At 44.0% G+C, this 21958-nt stretch overlaps 1 protein-coding gene across 7 annotated transcripts in view; it reads right to left on the bottom strand.

Moving 5' to 3' along the window:
* RNF180 (ring finger protein 180) overlaps nucleotides 1-21958 on the bottom strand; it is a 232972-nt gene that overhangs the window by 114512 nt on the left and 96502 nt on the right. The window contains exons 1-4 of one of the 7 annotated variants that reach the window (XM_075128496.1): nucleotides 21309-21484; nucleotides 20409-20474; nucleotides 15439-15577; nucleotides 4533-4628 (exon numbers count right to left, since the gene is read on the bottom strand). In XM_075128496.1, the coding sequence (XP_074984597.1) occupies nucleotides 4533-4628; nucleotides 15439-15540 (198 nt within the window). In that variant the 5' untranslated portion in view covers nucleotides 15541-15577; nucleotides 20409-20474; nucleotides 21309-21484. Of the gene's footprint in view, nucleotides 1-4532; nucleotides 4629-14464; nucleotides 14611-15438; nucleotides 15578-20408; nucleotides 20475-21308; nucleotides 21487-21958 lie in introns of those variants that run through there. The other 6 variants (XM_048850908.2, XM_048850902.2, XM_048850904.2 and 3 more) reach the window with 6 other exon arrangements.

Genomic DNA, 21958 nt, shown 5'->3' with positions numbered 1-21958 from the left:
TGTCTTTTCTATGGGATTCCCCCAAACACTTCAAGCAGCTGTCATGGGGGGCACTGATAGGCATCGGCCTGCTGCATGGCGAGCATGGTTTGAAGCCGGGAGAGCGGGGCATGCCTCGTTCTGGGGCGAAGTCCCAGCAGGGACTCTAACTACCAACTAACCTAACTCTTAACTTAATGGCTAACTAAGTACCTACAAACTATATACAAAGGAGATAACAAAGGCTGTAAAGAACCGCTAATGCTCTTGCGATCTGCAACACAAGGAGCTCCAACCAACCATCACAGGCAGTAAGAAGGAACTGAGAGAGGGTAGGGTCAGTGGCACCTAATATACCAATGCATGAGTGCAGCACTCAAGGGGGTGATACCAGTCAGCTCTGTGTTTTTGGGGAACCAGGGCGCAGTATCTAGCCTGTCTGACTCATGAAAGACACACACCCCCGACCAGTCTCTTCTTGAACCAAAATCGATCAGAGAAAAGGCTTGCGGAGAGCAGTGAAGAGCGTTGGGAGACACACCTAGACCCCTCCTGACAAGGGTGACAAGATTAAGACATCTCCATTAGCATGCAGAATAGAAAACAGAGACAACTCCCCTAGCTTCATCTGCGTGAAAGATGGGACAGGGAGACCTCTCAATTTGCATACAGAATGGAGAACAGAGAACCGCACTGAACTCTGGGATCAGAAAAACAGAGAAGCATGGCGTCATGGGAATCTCTGCTCCAGATGTTAATGAACCTATGCCTGCACACACGGAGCTCAGCAATTATCAGACCAATTCTAGTAATAAATCCTTGATTGATATCCAAAATGTGAATTCCCAAAATACTGAAGCAGCCTCGTTGTATTGTGAGCTCCTTGGAAGAAAGCACCACCCACAGCCAAGAGTGATCAGTTCCTATTGTCTAGCCTAAAGAAAACCCTTAAGTCATCAGTTTACCTATAAACAAATCTAGTGTTCTCCCTTGAACCACTGTATTTTCTCTACAAAAATCCCTACTTACCCTCCAGTTCCCGGTCTGATGCTTAGATTCAAACTATGCATCAGTTCCACTGAGAGTCCATCTTCTCCTGACTGATTGTGCTGGGGGCTCTGCCTGTCTCCAGGACTCAGGACCCTGAGCTACCACCATCATCGGGGAACCCCGACCAGTTCAAGCCTCGTGGAGTGGCTGAGATCCCTCTCTTTCTCTCTCTCTGTTTTCCTTTCTACCTCAGGTATTAACCTTTAATAATGTATGGTATGTTGGTTTAGCCCTCCTTGTGTAGTTATCACTATTATTCAATAAATAACTTTTATGGTTAAGCTGGTTGCTTCTCTCTCTCTGAACTTTACTCTTTTGTGTTTTTAGCTTCCCGCATTTACTCTGCAGCAATGCTTCTTTTACCTAAGCTAAAGATGCCTGTAGCGCCCAAAAATACTGTGGGGTTTGCTCATCAAGTGGGTTACTACCAGTACAATTGTAACATGAAAATGGAATACGGACGTGTTAAACCTGTGGCACATAAGAGTTGGGGCAGCTGAAAGTGCTGCTCAGCCCAGCCTATTGAGACCAGGGGCACATAAGAGTGACAGCTTGCTTAACCCAGCCCATTGCGTACAGGGACATATGAGGGGATCAGCTTAAGAGTGCTGATTGCCCAGTCCGCTCAGACGTGTGTATGTGTGCGCGCACGCCCACACACACACACACAGTTCCAGGGCTGGAGGAACCCAGTCCTGGGAAACCTAGGTCCTGTAGGATTGCTCCATTGGGCAGAGACTTGCAGAAGGAAAGAGTAGAGCTCCATATGAACACACAAGTGGCATAAGCAGTACATTAACAGAATTACAGACCCCTCCCCCGCCCGAGAAGAGTAACCCTAATAAATGAGCATACCCCAAAGTAACATCTGGTAACAGGGGTGCCACAGCCAACTCTACTGATACCGCTAAGACAAAAGTCTCTGACAACTGTGCATGTGGCATGCACACACCTAGAATGGAATCAACATAAGCAAGCACTTGAAGAAGAACTAAAGGTTCCCACCCCGTTGATTAATCTTGTGAGTGTCAGTATGATGCCACATGATGAAATTATTGTTTTTTCAGTCTACTTTTTTTAAAACCTAGGAGATTACAAACACAAAAACCTGTTAAAAGATCATCATTAAGGTTACAAAGTCAAACACTCAAAATTAGGAAATGACTGTGCAACCTTAATTTGTTCCCCTTATGCACATATATTATGAAACACTCTTTAATTACATGATCACATACTATTGTTTTCATAAGACCCATGTCTCATTCAGTGCAATAGACTGGACGGTACTCACTTAATAAGTACCTATTTAATATTTTGTTTCCTCCTCATTGTTCAATGTGTGGCCTCATGCCTTATTTATTGAGCACTATCCAAACCCTGCTCTGAAGACAGAATTATTAATTTCCTCATAGGTTTCCTTATACTGTGCAACACTACGGTATCAGAATGCTTCACGAACTTTAATGAATTTATTGTCATAACACCTTTGTGAGATGAGAGGTTATTGCCCCATTTCACAGATGGCGGACTCAGGCACACAGAGATTAAGGTCAAAAGTATCCACTAATTTTGGACACTCAATTTGAGACATGTATGGCCTGATTTTTCAGAGTACTTAGCATGATACAGTACTTCATATGTTCAAAGCACAGCTCCTATTGAGCCCAACTGCAGCTGTGAGTGCTCAGCACTTCTGCAAATCAGACCAAGAGTCTCAAGTCAGGCATCCAGAAAATGAGGAAACAGTGGCCACCTGTGAAAAGTTTGGTTTAAGTGACTTGCCTAATATCACATAGGAACTCTGTGGCAGAGACAGGGATAGAATGCAATTCAACTACCTTAACCATGAGACCCGCCCTTCTCTTCCTGCAATCCCTTGCCTCATTCACTATATTCAGACTTTTGCAACAAATGAGGCAGGGGTCCTCCAGCCAATATCCTCCTTCAGTTCACAATCCAGATTCATCCCCAGAACAAGTCTATCCTGTGCACTGAATGAGTCAGGGTCTTGTGGAAAAGAATAGAGTGTGATCATGTAATTAAGGACTCTTTCATAACAAAGGGGGCCAAATTAAAATTGCACAGGCAACCTTAATTCTCATATTTCCTAACTTCTGAGTGTTTGACTTTGCACCTTTAATTTTCTTTTAATGTAGTTTTGTGTGTGTAATATCAAACACTCTTAGCTGTTTATGACAAAGTGCTAAAATCCAATAAAATTCTCCCCAAAATGAAGGAAGCTATCAATACTGATGGAGTCCCAAAATCAGATAGGATAATCAGAAAAAGAAAACTATAGGCCAATATCACTGCTTATAATTATCTATTAAATAAATTCCACAATATTAGCTACTAAACTCAAAGTAGTAACTCAAAGAGGATACCCCGGATGAAGTAATCTCTTGATAAAAGTTGTCAGAGATTATTTCTAGACGATATATGAACAGTTAAAGACTCAGAAGAGCCAAAGACTATCTTTTCACTAGATTTATAAAAGGCTTTAGATTAGCAGGAATGGATCTATTTTCTATTTGCTATTCACTCCCCAATACAGACATCAGGGCAAGATTTTAAAAAAATCAAAATCTCTCCTAAAACCCCATGCTAGAGTTTTCACAAATTATATCTATCCCTCTTCAATCCCATTCTGTGGACGAATGCCACTCCTTTGTTAGCAGCAGGATTAGAACTACTAGCCACAGTAATCAATCCCAACAAAAAACTAAAGGGCCACATGATTAGCTGATGTAAATTGGCATAGCTCTCTTTAAATAAATGGAGCTGCTCTGCTTTATAATTGTGGATGATCAGGCCCAAGGTAAATAAATTCATATATAGCAGACTAGGAACACAAGATCCTGTTTCTATATATTAGTATATATGCAAATAAATAAACACAATAATAAATACTATACATCAATGGCACCTTAATACGACAGCTCTCAACCTTTCCAGACTGCTGTACCCCTCTGAGGAATCTGATTTGTCTTGCGTACCCCCAAGTTTCACCTCACCTAAAAATTACTTGCTTACAAAATCAGACATAAAAATGCAAAGAAGCGTCACAGCACATTACTACTGAAAAATTGCTTATTTTCTCATTTTTATCATTTAATTATAAAATAAATCAATTGGAATATAAATATTGTACTTCCATTTCAGTGTATAGTATATAGAGAAGGATAAACAAGTCATTGTATGAAATTTTAGTTTGTACTGACATTGCTAGTGCGTTTTATGTAGCCTGTTGTAAAACTAGGCAAATATCTAGATGAGTTGATTACCCTGGAAGACCTCTCCATACCCCCAGGAGTACATGTATCCCTGGTTGAGAACCACTGCCTTAATGCACGTTATTGACTCAAGAACCAGCCCCCTTATACAAGATACCAGAAGTATATCCATCTGATACATCAGAAATGCTGCCCTGACTAATGCCTGCTGCCCCTCTTTATTCTCCAAATAAAATATCAAATGCTATGTTTATAAATCCAGGAACCTACCTTTTCTATTGCACATTTTACCCAGTCTGGAAGAGCTTCCAAGTTTATGTGCCATATATTGCAAGTATACTGAGAAGCAGCTGAATAATGTGATTTCTGTTAAATAAAGACACATTATATTGTTAATCAACATTCACCTATGTATTTGTTTCTTAGAATAGAGCTTTTAGAATCAAATACAAAGGAAATTATTAGAAAATTAGGTACGGGAGATAATAACTGTTTAAAAAAATAAAGCACTTCATGTTCTGATTAATTTAGTTACTAACAAACTGCTAAATCCATAGATCCTGGTGCACCCACTAAACTTGTAATCAGGTAACTGCTTTAAGTAACAGTGTGCTTCTGGTTCTGCAGACAGTAGACAGATTCTCTGACACCTATTCCTTCGTACCATAGAGAAAATATAAATAGCTAGTTTTGCCTTTTTTTGATCTGGCAGAACAATGTTTGACCTTGTCTACACTACAACCAAGCATATTAGGACACTAATTTTAAAAATAGTTTCTCTGCCAGGGCAACTTCTGTCTTATATATTTATATTTCTTTTTCTTTCTTTCTTTCGTCTGTTCCAGAATAGGCCACTGAATAATCTTAAAAGTAGTTTTAAAATTATTTTTCTAAAATGCTGGTTATTGTAGTATAGACCAAAGTATATTACTGTGTTACTATGGTAATAATGTGAACAAACAAAAAGAAGAAACAAAATTGTAATGAACAAGTGTTTGTAACTAAAAATATTTCCAGACAGCAACAGAGCCTCAAAACTGTTAAAGTTTTACTAATGCACTTTAAGTAATTATAATCATCCACCCACCTTTCATTCTGAAGTTGCTGGATATAGGACTAAGTCATTGCAGCATGTATAAGGTATGAAACTCAGCAGGACAGGTATAGTTCTACTGCGCTCGAAATAGGGGAAGGGAGGAAGTACCACAAACATGGCAAATGGATTCCTTACACTCAGATCCTCTGTCCATTAGTGGAGGAGCTCCGGAAACTACAAAAGTTGCTTTGCTAATGCACTGCTGACTGGAAAGAATAGATTCTGGCTTCTTCCTGAGGTCCACTGAGAAGATCTGCACAAAGTCAATTTACTCCAGTTTTGCACAAGAGTCAGGATGTCTATCTAAATGTTTATATCATGTTCATCAACTTGGTATCTGGTCTCAACATTTGTTCCTAAAGTTTCCACCTCTCCAAGTCTTCTTTACTTATTATTTAGCTGCCATTATGTGTTCCACCATGAGTTTGAAGTGAATGCTTTCTCTCAGCCTGGGTACTTAAAGAACAGTTTGGCTGACAACCTGTAGCTGATGAACTTATTATTTCAGTGCAGTACTCGCTTTTCAATGTCCCGGGAAAATTATTTACTTTTAATTGTCCTCTGTTGACATGTCACAGCAGAGCACTAGTTTCAATTCCATATTCCTATGAATGATGAAAATGGAGTTCCCTAAGCACTAATTTCTAAAGCATCCAGCATGCGCCAATGGAATACTGATGCCCCCTAGTGCTCTGACCACAAGTTCTTTTCCCAGAGGAGGTGAAACTACTCCCACAATATTAAAAATACCTGAATTATAAACTAACAAAAATATTTCAAAACCTCAAACTCTGTAGTGGAGGGAGAGAGGTAATCTCTTATAACGTGCAGTAACTTAAAGGACAGCAATAGACAATTAAGTCTCTCTTTTCTGAAGATATATAACCCTAGTCTTTGGAAACTAAAAAGTTCCAAGGATGTCTCTATAAAACAAGGCATCAATGTAAGAAAACCATGCAACAGGAAGTAGGAACTGCAAACAAGGTTAATGTACTTAACAGTAGACAGACAGGAGATTTTTGAGTGAAGGAATACATTCAATAAATATTGATGTTTTTGATAAAGAAAGAATACATCTCTTAAAACATACACCAGAAGAAAAGATATTCCAAAAATAAGATAGCTATATGGTGGAAAAGTCTGGATTCCCTTGCTCCAAACAAACTTTCTATAACACATTAAGTGTAAATGGGAGCTATGTCTACCTCAGACAGCTAAGGCCTCAGAGATGGGATGCTGGCCAGACTGAAGAAGTCTAACAAGACTGAGGTTTTCTTATTAAATTTCCTGGTTTTCATGTGGTGATAATCGAGCCTTCCAATTTCAGTTACAACTGTGCATATCCAGAATAACTCCACGGCTTTCAAAGGAGTACTTCTGAATTTACTCTAGTCTTACTGAAAGCAGAATTTAGCCCTAACTGTTCTGAGAAAAGATTGGTATAAAGAAAGATTATTCCTAAATGACTATCAAAAATGTGCATAGCAAAAAGGTTCATACAGGAATGTACTATGGCATATTTGAACAAGTTATGTGCATTATGTCTTTAACATACAAATTCACTCAAAACAGTTCTGGTTATTTTGGGGGGAGATTTTAGCGCACCATCCAGAGAAGATTACTATGTCATTTCAGTAACTCTTGAAAAGTTAATTACATTGTTTAACTCACCGATTAATGTTAAGTAATTACAATTTATATATACACATTCCTTTTTAACACCAGTAACGGGATACACTACTAGATAGTCATTTATCTTTTGGTTGTGTCAAGTTTTTGTCTGCTACAGAAATATTTCAAAGGATAAAATAAATCTATAGCTAAAACATTTTTTTAAATAGCAGCTTTAATTGTTGATTTTTAAAAATAACAATAATGCTTTCTTTTTAGAGGAGTTATTTTATCAACTATGCAGTCTGCAGAGTAACTCTTCTGGTGGAATTTTTATACAGAGAAAATAAAAAGTACATCTGCTGTACATAATTGTAGTACATTTTCCCTCTGTTAGCATTTTTCTTTCTAAGATGACAACAATAGAAAGCATTCATATTTCATTTATTTTATTCCTTTATTATTAAAATATTAGGAACCAAATAGCTTTCATAATCTCCTAAATTACTGCAAAGGTTTATACTGTAGAGAGAGCTGAGAGAATGCTAGTGCTATAGCATTTCAGAACAAATTCAAACAGTTGCATTAAAAAAATAGTTGCAAAGATTAAAAGGCTTTGGTAGGAAAATATAAAAGTTATTCTTGACAGCTAATACTATCATTTTTTATCTCTCTAGGTGTTTATGTGATGCCCATGACTGCCATCTGGAAGGACTCAAACTAAATTCTCAAATAGTGCTGACTTTGGAAAGAATTTCAACTTTCTGAAATATTCTTATTTTGCCATATAATTATTATAATGCAGTTTTAAAACTTTAGCTTCCCCTTATGGGAGAGAAACTCCTCATTTTGTGCAGAGGACTGGATTTTATTTGGGGATTTTTTGGTAAATAAAAAGGAAAAATCAAATGGCAGCATGGTCAGGCATGAAGCATCACTGAAACTCACAACAAAAATCATACATGGGGGAAAAAAATCTACCTTACTCATGAAGAAAGGTAGTAGGAATTTCCAAGTTTGAAAAAAAATGAAAAAAGCCCTAAATCCTAAATATGTTAAAAAAAAGTTTCCAAGCCTTGTACACTAACTTGTACATACTCTTCTACTAGAAACAATTTTTCATTCAAAAGGCTGTCTCCCTCTCTTGCCCTCTCCCCTGTAAATTAGTCTATAAAACAAAGACCTTTAAAAACAGATTTAACAAAGAGTAAATCTTTTACATATGTACTCTATAGCCTAAAGGCATAGCAAGAAATATTCTAATGAAAGTTAAAGGAACATTGAAGAGTTTTCTATTTCTATAAGCTAACAATAAGCTTTTCTACTCAGAGATGTATATCACCTTCAAATTATAAGTTTTCAAAGCTAATTAGAGGCTACCTAAATTTAAATATTTAAATATGAAGTAAGAACATGGAATAAGTTGTTTAGCTGTTGACTAGGAGGGTTAAGTGGAGTCCATGAAAACTGGTTGCCATAAATAGCAGGTATAGTGCCAACTCTCTATTAGCAATGCCCCCAACACCAAAAAATCCAAAGCCCTTCGACCACTATAGTAGGCATAACCTCCAGTCCAAGTAAGGATCACAGAACGACTGGAATGCAGTGGAACAAGTGCAGTTCTGCTAGGCTGGAGGAGGGAGGAATGCAGTATGTGAAAGGGACACAGACCCCAGAACATATTGGAGTACAGTCTTGTGGGTGGGCCTTGGTCCACCATAGCTTGGAGGACAGTTTTTGGGCCTGGTGGTGGATATGCTACGAAACAGTGGCACTGGACAAAATTCCTACATTGGAGAGGCACAGAGCTAGGGTCTAAGGATGTGTTTCCCCCTACATCTTTCTATATCAGTGGTCACCAACCAGTCAATCCTAGAGGATCTCCTATTCGATTGCAATCTCAGGTGGTGCAGCAGGGCTGCCCAGACCCCACACCGCTCCCAGAAGCAGCCAGCACGCCCCGCGGCCCCAGATCTCCCTCTGTACCCTGCTCCTGCCTGCAGACACTGCCCCCATAGCTCCCATTGGCTGGGAATGGGGAACTGTGGCCAATGGGAGCTGCAGAGACAGTGCTTGCAGAGAGGGGCAGCGCATAGAGCCATGGGCCACCTGTCCCCTCCCAGGGGCCGCAGGGGCACATTGGCCTCTTCTGGGAGCGGCGTGGGTCCAGTGTAGGCAGGGAGCCTGCCTTAGCTTCACTGTGCTGCCGACTGGGAGCCACTGGAGGTAAGTGCTGCCCGGATGGAGGCCACACCCCAACCCCCAGCCCCCTCCCGGAGCCAGCACCCCGAACCCCTTCCTGCACACCAAGCCACAGCCCTCACCCCCCTCCCAGAGCCAGCACCCTGTACCCCCTCCTGCATCCTAACACTCTGCCCCAGCCTGGAGCCCCCTCCTGCACCCTGCACCCAAACTCCCTCCCAGAGTCCACACCCCCTTCTGCACCCCAATACTCTGCCCCAGAGCCGCCTCCTGCACCCCAATACCCTTCCCCAGACTCCGCCCAGAGCCCCCTCCCACACCGCGAACCCATCGGCCCCAGCCCAGAGCCCGCACCCCTCCCAAACCGCAAACCCCTATCCCAGCCTGGTGAAAGTGAGTGAGGGTGGGGGCGAACGAGTGATGGGGGGAGGACTGGAGTGAGTGGAGTGGGGCTTTGGGGAAGAGGCAGGGTAGGGTTGCTCTTAAATTCAAAAAGTGATCTTGGGCATAAAAAGGTTGGAAACCACTTCTCTAAACAAAGCCAATTTACTTAAGGTGTTCTCACCAAATAAGAGTTGCTACTAAGACCTTACGGTCAGATCTTAAAAAGTATTAGGTGCCCAATTATGCAGATAAGCACCTAGTGAGATTTTCAAAAGCATCTATCTCCCACTGAAATTAGTTAGGTGCCCAGGTACTTTTGAAAATCCTACTACGTGCTTATCTGCATCATACCTTTAAAAATATGGCCATCTGTCTTGCAGCCCACACTATATTTTACTTATACACACACACACACACAAAAGCAGTTTGGGAATTTTAGATATAGTGCATTTCTTTACACTCTTTGGGGATCATAGATCCTCACCAAATCATTACAAAGGACTTTAAAAATAATTTAACTAAAGAATTAAAGAACACAGAATATACAAAGGCAACACAAAAATGTCTTCAGAACATGAGAAACAACAAAAGTGGCATTCTGAGATGCAGTACTTAATGTACTGTGAAAGAGATTTTCTAATTGGGAAAACTTGGAACATATCATTTTATCATAAATTGAAGTGTGGAACCTGTGGAACTCCAGTGGAACCTCCTTGTCTGAGGAGGTTGGGAAGGTCAGGACTATAACAGAGTTTAAAAGAGAACTGGATAAATTCATGAAGGTAAAGTCCACTAATGGCTATTAGCCAGGATGGGTAAGAAATGGTGTCCCTAGCCTCTGTATGTCAGAGGGTGGAGATGGATGGCAGGAGAGAGATCACTTGATCATTTCCTGTCAGGTTCACTCCCTCTGGGGCACCTGGCATTGGCCACTGTCAGTAGACAGGATACTGGGCTGGATGGACTTTTGGTCTGACCCAGTATGGCCGTTCTTATGTAGTCCCAATGATACAGTATAGGACAGAATAAATTCTTAATGTAACCACCTACCATAACTTCCATTCTCCTCAATGAGAGTTACATGGATTTGTTGAGGAAATAATATATTCTTATCTAATCTTCTTGTGAAACAGTGAACAGGTTTATTCACATACTACATTTCTAACCCAATAACTAAGCATGCTTCAAAAGCTATTAAAAATCCTACAGCAAAAAAAAAAAGGATTCTAACTGCTGTTTTGTACTTAATAATCCCTTTAGTGCTACAGTAGTTTTAAACTATTTCTTTTGAAAAAATAGTGGACCCTACTCTGACAAGTTTCTATATTAAAAGTCCTTCCAACGATCCATTTTAATCTAATCCTAAATCAGAGAGATCCCCTTTTGTTTGAAAGCCATCAAACAGAAAAAATTAACAACCCACGCCCCCCTCCCTCCCCCCAACATCTGTAACAATACAGTCAGGGTTAACTTCATTTACACTAAGGCCACTTTACACAGCTCTGGCCATGTCAAGCAGCCTTAAAGAGGGAGCACACAATATTCACACACACATTAGGACCCCTTCACATGATTAGATGCATGTTAAGTGGCATTATCATAAATGAAAAATCAGGCTCTCAGCCTTCCCACTACCACCAGGACCCATGGGGATAGTTGGTAAATTCTTGGCCCAATAGCTCCATGTTCACTTACTGGCTGCCAACTTTGCCAGGAACATTTGGGATGCGGAGGTCTGCTCACTTTCCCCAGTTGTGAGACAACTGGTGAGAATTTCCAGCCTCATACGCTGGCAAGCCAGCAAAGCCCTGTCTCCCGTGACATCACTCCTCATCACCTTGATTGTCGTATCTTAACTGTGGGCACAGAATCTGTGACTCCATCCTGGGAGAGGACATGGGATGGAGTGGCTGCTATTGGGGCTACTTAGCTACCTTTAGAGGGTTTCACCCTTCTTAGAGTCACCAACTTTCTACTTGCACAAAACTGAACACCCTTGCCCCCATTCTTGCCCCGTCTCCCCTCCGAGGCCCCGCTCCTCAATCACTCCATTCCCCCCCGTTGCTCACTTTCCCCACCCTCACTCACTTGCTCATTTTCACCAGGCTGACTCAGTGGGGTGAGTGCAGGAGTGGGTGAGGGCTCTGGCTAGGGGTGCGGGCTCCAGGGTGGGGCCAGAAATGAGAAGCTCAGGGTGCGGGAGTGGGCTCTGGGCTGAGGAAGGGGATGAGAGCTCCAGGGTGGGGTCAGGGATGAGCGGTTTGGGGTGCAGGAGGGGCTCTGTGCTGGGGAAGGAGCCAAGGGATTCAGAGTATGGGAGGGGGGTCTGGGCTGAGGCAGGCAGTTGGGATGTGGGAGGGGGTATGGGTTCTGGGCTTAGGGTGTGGGTTCTGGGGTGGGGCCATAAATGAGGGGTTCAGGGTGTGGGAGGGGGCTCTGAGCTGGGGCAGGGGGTTGGTGTGTAAGGGGGTGTGAGGGCTCCAGCTGCAGGTGCATACTCTGGGGTGGGGCTGAGGATGAGAGGTTTTGGGTGTAGGAGGGTGCTCCGGGCTGGGATCAAGGGGTTTGGAGGGCGAGAGGGGATCAGGGCTGGGGCAGGGGGTTGGGGCATAGTCAGGGATAAGGATTGCAGGCTCCAGGCAGCGCTTACTTCAAGCAGCTCCTGGAAGCAGTGGCATGTCCCATGTCCTCCTTCTGGCTCCTACACAAAGGCATGGCCAGGTGGCTTTGCGCGCTGTCCCGTCCGCAGGCACCGCCCCCGCAGTTCCCATTGGCCACGGTTCCTGGCCAATGTGAGCTACGAAGCTGGCACTTGTGGTGGGGGCAGCGTGCAGAGCTCCCTGGCTGCCCCTACGTATAGGAGCCGGACTGGGGACATGCCGCTGCTTCCGGGAGCCGCATGGAGCCATGGCTGGCAGAGAGCCTGCCTTAGCCCCACTGCGCCTCTGACTGGACTTTTAATGGCCTGCTCTGCTGTGCTGACCGGAGCTGCCAGGGTCCCTTTTCGACCGGGCATTCCGGTCAAAATTGGACACCTAGCAACGCTACCCCTTCTCAGCATTCCCATTTGATTCTGTGGTTGCAGAAGTGTTTGGGCTCCATTTTGCAGATATGCGTCAGGCCAGAACTTGGGCCTACCAATTGAGATAAAAATAATGTTGGGAAAAAAATCGATATATTGAGACAGCCATATTTTTATGGACATATGAATGATGAGTTCTGAGAACAATAGCCTATGAGACTCTAGGGCTTTAAATAGTGTAGTTATGGAAACCAATATGCATTTGTGAGTTTGTAACTGTATAAAATCACTGATCACTGACTGGCTGTAAAGCAATATTTAATGCTATACTGTTTATATTATTCTCTTAAAAGAATGAAAATTAATTTCAATCCCTACTCATTACATCCTTCTCCACTGGCAAGCCTGGCATTTTGTAGTGTTGCTGGTACATCAGAAAATCAATATAGTGTATTTTGTTAACTTTTCTCTTTGATTCAACATCAAAAAGATGTCAGCGGGATGGTGAATATCTTGGGAAAGACAGCTTGATAATTAATTGCTGTTGTAAAGCAGCAGGAGGTGCTCATTCATTGTTTTCTGTATGATTATTTTTAATTAAGATGTTGTGAATTAAAAAAAAATAGTATTTTAAATGTGTAGGCCACTCTGTTGTAAGAGACATCAGCTCTGGTGAGTTACGATATTTTTTTAAATCACATCTTCTATGCCTCACCTTTTTAAAGTAAATAGCAGCAGTCAATCTGACACGTAGAAGTATCTGGCATATATAATTTAACTAAAATGCATGTCAGTATGAAACCCACTGTCATAAATACAAAGGGAAGGGTAAACACCTTTAAATCCCTCCTCACCAGGAGTTCTGACCTGCATTCCTGCTCTGGTCCCAGCAAAAGCAACACACAGACAGACGGAGCCTTAGTTTCTCCCGCCCTCCAGCTTTGAAAGTATCTCGTCTCCTCATTGGTTATTTTGGTCAGGTGCCAGCGAGGTTATCCTAGCTTCTTAACCCTTTACAGGTGAAAGGGTTTTTCCTCTGGCCAGGAGGGATTTAAAGGTGTTTACCCTTCCCTTTATATTTTATGACACCAAAAAACTCGCTGTTACGATATATTAAGGCAACGAGTTTATCGGGATTCGAAAAAAGGTTTGGACTTTTACATGAATAATAAAAATATCTACATTTACACAAGCTAGCATACAAATGTATAAGGCAGGGATCAGCAACCTTTGGCACGCGGCCCGCCAGGGTAAGCCCCCTGGCGGACAGGGCCACTTTGTTTACCTGCCACGTCTGCAGATTCGGCCAATCGCGGCTCTCACTGGCCACAGTTTGCCGCTCCAGGCCAATGGTGGCTGCGGGAAGTGGCGCGGGGCGAGGGATGTGCTGGCCGCTGCTTCCCACAGCCCCTTTGGCCTGGAGCAGCAAACCGTGGGCAATGGGAGCCACGATCGGCCGAACCTGCAGATGCAGCAGATAAACAAACTGGCCCGGCCCTCCGGGGGACTTACCCTGGCGGGCCGCGTGCAAAGGGTTGCCGATCCCTGGTATAAGGCATATCAACCCTCATCATGCTACAGAACAAAGGTAATAACTAAGGTCTAGAGTCACAAAGGGAACTTATGCATTGCAACACCTAACTCCTAGTTTCCCTGCTGCCCAATACAATTCACAGTCCCAAGTTAGATCCCCAGACCCCCCATGCATTATATGGGGAGAGTTAGGAGCCTAAGGGCATGTCTACACTTGCCATTTAAAGTGGAAAAAGTCCCTTTTTGTGCAAAAACCATACAAGTGTCTATATTTGCCAGTGACTTCTTGTGGTGAAACTCAGAAGTTTCACCGCAAAAAGAAAACCACCTCCACGAGAGGCGTACAGCTCTTACCGGTGATGCATTTGTGGTGATGTGCAAGTAAAGACACGTTCTTCCTGTTTACAGAGCTTTTAGCCTCTGGAGGATATCCCACAGTGCCTAGGTGACCGTTCTGGCCAGCAGCTCTGATGCCAAGTAAAGACACATCCACCCCATCCCTGTAAATACACAAACCAGCGTTTTACACTCACCGGTTCCCTATCACTGGTGAAACTTACAGCGCAAAAACTCTGCAAGTGTAGACATACCCTTAGAAAGGGATTCTCAGAAGCCAGAAAACTGAATGGAGAGCTGCCTAAGCTACCCAAGAGTGAAATGTGGAGGAAATGGGCAAAGCTACAAAAGGTATGTCTACACCGCCTGCAGGAGCGAGCGTCCCAGCCCAGGTTGACAGATAATTGTATTGATTTCTGTAGGTCGCAGATGAGGGGTGTGTGCTGTGGTGAGGGGCTATGTGTATTTGGGGTAAGTGTGTGTGTTATTGTGCTTGGGTTGGGTTGTTGTGTCTTGGGGGGGTGTTATGCTCTGGGAGAGTTGTGTTGATTTATGCAGGTGGCACTTGGGTCAAGTAGTCTACCATCTGTGCAGTCTCCCTCATACTACTAATGAAACTGATGTATGCAAATTAGCTGCAGAGTAAGGGCGGTGGTTAAGCTGCCTCTGACATTGCATTGGTCTAAAACTCTTGGCATGGCATAGATACATGCCTTACTGTAGCTGTACACCACACAGGAGTAATTTGTTAAATCAAAATGGCTAAGAACATAAAATCTGGATGGTAACAGACAACAAAACCCAGTGATGATTCAACCTGGTGATATTCTGAACAGAAAGAGCCCTGAACCATGCTTGCTGCTGTTTTCATCACTTCACACTGACTGTACAGACAATTTGACTGCAGAGTGACACACAGAGACATTCCTGGAATCTTTTTATATGTAGATACTAAATCAAGGACAATGGAAAAATAAAGAAGCTATACTTACTTCAGATAGTTGTTTTCCATTACATTTTATGATGCAATCAGAATTTGCTATGTATTTTCTACACTTCCAGCAACGAAGCATGCCATCTTCTAGGGTATTCATTTTAACTTCTGGTTCTTCAATTGTTTATCTGTTAAAGCTATAAAGACAATAAAAATGTATAATTTTCTTAAGCACCTGTAATCTGTTCAAATTACAGAGGGCGTCAGCCTACGATTCTTAGTCACATGAGCAGTCCCTAATCACACTAGCAACAAATACTACTACTATTTTGATTTTATATAGTACCCTTCATCCAGTTTGTTAATTACTCCTGGAGGAATTCTGCATCAAAAACATAAAAATTCTGAGCACAATATTTAAAAATTCTGCAAATTTCATTTGTCAAAATAACACTACATAATCACACCAGTTTCAATTATTTCAGTAATTTATTTCAAAATACCTGTCAGCAAGTATGTCTGTAACAATACAGACACTCACAAAAATTCCACCAGGAGAAGTGTGTTAAAGACACCTCTACGACAGCCCAGTTCCTGTATCTTTCCCTCCTCCCTCCCCCAGAGCTCAGTCGGGGGGGCCAGACACCTATAACCCCTCCCTCCCAGAATCTGGCTATGGGACCCCCCCCAGCCAATACACCCAAACCCCCTACCTCCCAGAGCCCAGCCGCAGAGCTCCCCAGCCCAGACACCCGCCCCCCTACCCCTCAGAGCCCAGGGATCCAGAGGAAGAAATAGACTGATGCTTGGTCCCAAGCTTGTGTGGGGTTTCCTGTATGTCACTGTCTCCTTCCCTCAGGGCATGTGGGGAACTGCAGCTGCCTTTAGCTCCTTCCCCCTCCCCCTGGCAGTGTCTTCTATATGCGAGCTGGGCTCTGCTGGGTCCAGAGGCCCTGAGTGGGGGCCAGCAGCGCTGCAGCCCATTTCTGTGAGGGAAAGGAAATTCAGCATGCACATTAATTTCTGCAAGATTGTGCAATATTGCAGATTTCCCCCAGGAGTAAACAGTTATATAGCACCATATATCTACACGGTTTTTTAGAATACCAAAAAGACAAGGTCCCTTCCCTAATGAGTTTACTATCTAAAGCTCTGATCCTGCAAGTTACTCTATGTGAGAGGATCCCAACCACTACAGTGAACAGGGACATCACTCTGGCCCAAGGGTCAGCCCACTTGCAAGACAGAGACTTACATTAAGACACCACCAAACAGAGAGAGATGACAGTTGATATTCGGTCTTTGCTCACCACTGTAGTCCATAATTTTCTTTGATCCTTCCCCGAAGACTCTTCCCCATCCCAATTTCTCTTTCAATCTTTCTGTCAGGGACCTCATAAAACTCTTCCTTTCCCCTGTCCTCCCAGAAATCCACCTCCGGTTCCAGTCCCCTGCTTTTTCTGACTTCCTTGGGCCAGCTACTTGAAAATTAAACCTAAAATTTATGCGTAAAGGGTCCCTTGGATCATGGCGCTCTGGCCATCCCTACTCTAAGCATTGAAAGATTACATTGCAATTAAAATCGGCATTTAAAATTATTGGCAAAAGATCACAGAAGGATTCTGTGTGTTCCTGCAAGATCAATTTGCAATGGAGTCAACCATTTCACGCTTATTTCTATTGACTTTTCACTAATACAAACTTGGAGATATCTAAGAAATTGTTTGAACAGCCTATTGCCTTCCTTTGCATTTCTCTCTAACAAGCAATAGCCTAGGCTGCATGTCATCTATCTGCTTGGTTTCTGAAGAAAGATCATCTGATTAAAGGAAAAGCGATGAAATGATCCACATATTTATGTCAAAAACTGAGTACTTGTTTCAGCAGAAAGTACTTGCTGTTCATTTTGCTTTTTCCTCCACAGTAAACTAGGCTTCTGCTCTCTTACCAAAGCTTTAGTTACAACAATATTCTGTTTACTTAAATGGTAACTACGATTATAACATACAACCAGACTATTAAAAAAACAACCCATGCTCAGACACTGAAATAAGACAGATCGCTTAAGTGCTTTTCATATTTTTCTGCAGCTTTCAATTCACAGGTAAAGTATGAATTTATGTTAAATCTCCAGTATTCTTTTATTTCTAGACAAACTAATAGACTAGTATTAGTAGTAAGTAGGAGCTTCAGATCAATATTAGTTGAATGAAAGATCACGGTAGATGCATTTAAGCAAAAAGAGAATATTCACATTCAAGACCTTGTCTTGCACATGGCAAGAATTTGAAAAATGCAAATGCTTTGAACTACACAGAACATCCCTGTATCTTGAGTTTTGCTTACACAGTTACAGTCAGCACAGTTATTTTAGTAGCCCATCAGCATATGACATATTTGAAAGCAGCAGTTAAAGGGTATACAAATGTTAAATGTCTCTCTCAAGAAAGTATTCAATTCAAACTCAGGTTTTGAAATGTAATGAATAATACCACTCAGGGAGTGCTGCTACAAATATAATTTTGAACACACCTTAAATGCATTGTGAAAATGTAATTCCAAAGTATGCATTACAAAATTAGCTTTGATCTATTTGACTGATGATAGTCTTTCTTGTCTATTTTTGTAGGGAGCCAGGGTGGCTTCCCTCCGAACCAGAGGGTAAAGAGCCACCCTCTCAGCCTGAGTGGGCGGGGCCAGACCAAGCTTACGCCAATCCCTGGAAGGGGGGGGGAACAGGAAGTACAAAGGGCGGGGCCCTTTGCCCAGTGAGGAGAGCACCAGGGAGGGAGACAGACACAGGCTGCTCCCTTATGATCCTGCTGCCGACCCAGGAGGAACCTGACCGGGAGGAAGGCCTGTGGCGACTGCCGCTGAGTACCTGGAGGGGCCCGGCTGTAGCCCAGGCCAGCGTGAGCCTGACACAGATGGGGGAGCTGGAGCTGCCAGCAGCGGAATACCCAGATGAGCTGGAGGGACCGGAGAGACCGGATAGGAAGTAGCCCAGGGGCAGAACTGCACCGTGGGGTGGGTGTGTTTGGTCAGCGGGCGCGGATGGCCCCCCACTGACCAAGTGGCGGGACCTTCGCCTCCCGCCACTGTCAGGGCCCTGGGCTGGAAGGCAGTGGAGTTGGGTGGGCCTGCGTTCCCCTACCCCGGCGCTCCCCTGCCTGAGGGGCGTGCCGCAGACTCGTGCCGGCACACCTTTCCCGCTAATTCCCCAGCGCCCGAAAGGTGTGACTAAGGCCTGCCAGTGGGATCATAGCTCTCCATTGCCCCCTAGGGGCTTGGAGGACCGACTGAAACCTGTCACAATTTTATAATATATATTTATAATTATGGATTTAATCCAAAAATGCACCAGCGAGGATCTCAAGAGTACAACAAATCTATAAGGACTACAAGGGGTATTTCTTTGTATACAGTTTTGAGTTTCTTTGACTAGGTCAAATTTGTATTTCAGAAGTTTCCAAAAAGCTCTAGTCCTTGACATTTACCTGTATTCAAACAAGGCCTGTTTATCTATATATTATGCACCATTTCATTTTTCAAACCATTAAAAGAATCCATTGTATTATAACATCTGGCAGGCACTCGATCATTTATTTTGCTAAATAGATGATCACTTGTTTTGTTGCTTCACAATATGAGCATTTTCAAAACAATTTTTTCTTATCTGCCTCATGTCCACCTGCAAAGACATTTTAGTTAATTTTATGCATTCATAATAAGTATTTTACAGTAACTGTCTCATTTCTTTCTACTTTTTCTGTCTGACAATGCCTTTAGTGTACAGCTATGTCAAACCATAGTTTAAAAAATGGAAATAAGTAACTTGGAGGAACAGATTACTGCAGTTGGCAGTATTTTGCCCTAGCAGTTGTTTTTAATGAGAACATTCCTGAAGGTCTATTAAAGTTCTGCACACCTATGCTTTTCTTCAGTCCTCACTATGGAGGAAACAGACAACCTATAATCCAATTTGTTGCAAATAAAGATCTGTGTAACAAAAGGTGTTGGGTTTTTTTTTAAAGTAAATGCCTGCATATAATCTTCCATAATGACCTCTTCTTCATTAGTGCTAGACTTGGCACAAATGTGTCTGTGGGGTTTGTATTTTGCAGAAGCAGAATATGAATTCTTACAGAAGTGGATAAAGGGAAAAACAGGTACAGTCTTAACAATAGATTACTTTGTTCTTTTGCAGTGAGTCTATACTAAAATGAGTAGTGTTTAGGGTGACTGCTTCTTTATTAAGTACTTCCACAGCAGTACCATAGCAATTTTAATTATACAGTGCTGTACTATAATAGCTGACTAAAATTAATAACAGGATGGAGAACTTCACATTTAAATCATTGTCTCATATGTTCAGAAACTTTTAGCTGAAGAGCACTGTGAACTTAAAAGGCTAATCATAGCCAGAATATGAGTTCAAGCCACCCCTATATGCAGAGAGGTTAGTAGTGAGGTACCCCAAGAATCAGTGTTCGCACTACTGTTCAATGTAGGTAACTAGCAACCTAGAAGGTGGAGTGAATAGCAAGGAGACAATATTTGCCAGTAACTTTTTAGGTTAGTCAAGACTTGTAATGACCATGAGGACCTTCAGAAGGACCAGAGAAGACTAGGTAACTGGGCAATACAATGGAAGATGAAATTCAACATAGTCAAGTGCAAAATAATTCAAATTGGAAAGCATAATTTAACAACTAATATACACCAGAGTACATTCTGAATTAGTTTAATTTCTCTTAAACGAGATGTAAGCATTGTGGACAGCTCAGTGAAGACATCCCTGAAAATATTATAATACTGTTAGACAGGTGGAATGGAGAAATCCATAGCCTCCTTTCCCCAAACACTGATCAGCTCCAGTAGCTCAGCATTGCTCCAAGGAGGGGATCCTTTGCTCCCTGGAGCAGGTATTGTCACCTGGCCGGATAAGTGAGTACTACCCAAGACAACAGGAAGGGGAGTTTCAAAGTTTTTGGGGCTTTACAAGGGGAGGGGTGGATGTCTGTTTACCTGGTGCAGAGCAGCTACCCAGAGTGGTCACCTAGGCACTGTGGGATATCCTGCGGAGGCTAAAAGCTGTGTAAACAGGAATAATGTGTTTTCACTTGCACATCACCGCAAAAGCATTACCAGTAAGAGCTGTACACCTCTCATGGAGGTGGTTTTCTTTTTGTGGTGAAACTTCTGAGTTTCACTGCAAAAAGTCATTGGCAAGTGTAGATGCTCCCACGGTTTTTGTGCAAAAGAGAGACTTTCTCCGCTTTCAATGGCAAATGTAGACCTATCCTTAAGCACAGCAGCGGTGCAGCTGTAGCGCTAGATAAGCCCCAACTCCCTGGTCTTTACCACCCTTCTTCTAGGCAGCAGGAAGGCATAAAACATTTGAATTGCATTTGGTCAGAAGGGAACCCGAAATCCATAGAGCTCGCCAAGCCTGCGGATACCAGCAGCGCTGGCGAGGGATCCCGGGGGTCGCTCACGCTGGCCTCGGGGACCCACTGACAGCTGAGCTATTTCTTCATTGCACAAAGCGGTGAGATCACGAACGCCAACCAGCTCCCTGAGGCACAGCCCCGGGGGTAGGGTGACCAGACCGGGGGTGGGGGGATAAGGGGAGAGGAGCCACAGGCGGGTTTTCCCTCCCCAACCACACAAGCAACCTGTGGCTCGTCTCCCCGGGGGCGGTGACCCAGCAGCAGCGGCCTCGGCAAACTCCCGCCGGTTTGGCGGCCAAACCCTCCCCGCCCCACGGAGCGCCGCACCCAGAAACGGACCCAACGCACGTCCCCCCCAGGAGGGGCCTGCCCCGCTGTGCCCCGGGCTGCCGGCTGTGCCCCGGGCTGCCGGCTGGCGCGGCCTCCCCGACTCCGGGGCAGCCGGCCAGGCGGAGCTAGCAGAGCCCCCGCTTACCGCTCGCGGCTCGCCGGGCGGGGGTGTCCGTCGGTCCGGCCGCTCGAGCAGGCGCGGGGCCGAGTACTGGCGGAGATCCCGGGTGGGCGCAACAGCTGCCGACGGGAAGAGACGGGAGACAAACAGCAACGAAAAGCGCTCCGTGCCGGTCGGAGTCCTGGCCGGGGGGGAGGACGAGCGCGAGCGCTGCTCGGCGGGGAGCTCCCCAACCCACGCGGGATGTGGGGCGGGCCGGGGCTGGGGCAGAGGCTGCTGCCCTTTCTCCTGCCGCTGCAGCACCGGGGAGTGCGGGGGCTGGGAGACGGGGTGGGGGCTCCAGTGTGTGACACCCCCCCACACACTCCGCGCGCCTCGTGGGGTGAGGGGGAGACAACAGGGCAGCGCAAGATGCCCCTTCACTCAGCTGGACTGGGCATAGGTTTTAGGGCTGGGGTCTAGATCCTTTCCCTGGGGTCAGCTGCACGTTTAACGGCCATTTGGATGGAGGAGCAGATGAAGGCACTCTAATGCTGGTGTCCCAGAGCCCCTGTCAGGGACCAGACCCCATTAGGCTAGGCGCTGTACAAACACACAATCCCTACACATCTTACAGACTATACCACAGGAGACAACAGATGGCTAGACGCAGACGGGTGTACAAGAAAACAAAG

This window comes from Caretta caretta, chromosome 5, assembly GCF_965140235.1.
Source record: "Caretta caretta isolate rCarCar2 chromosome 5, rCarCar1.hap1, whole genome shotgun sequence".
Lineage (NCBI taxonomy): Eukaryota > Metazoa > Chordata > Testudines > Cheloniidae > Caretta > Caretta caretta.
This window is presented reverse-complemented; position numbering and strand designations above follow the sequence as displayed.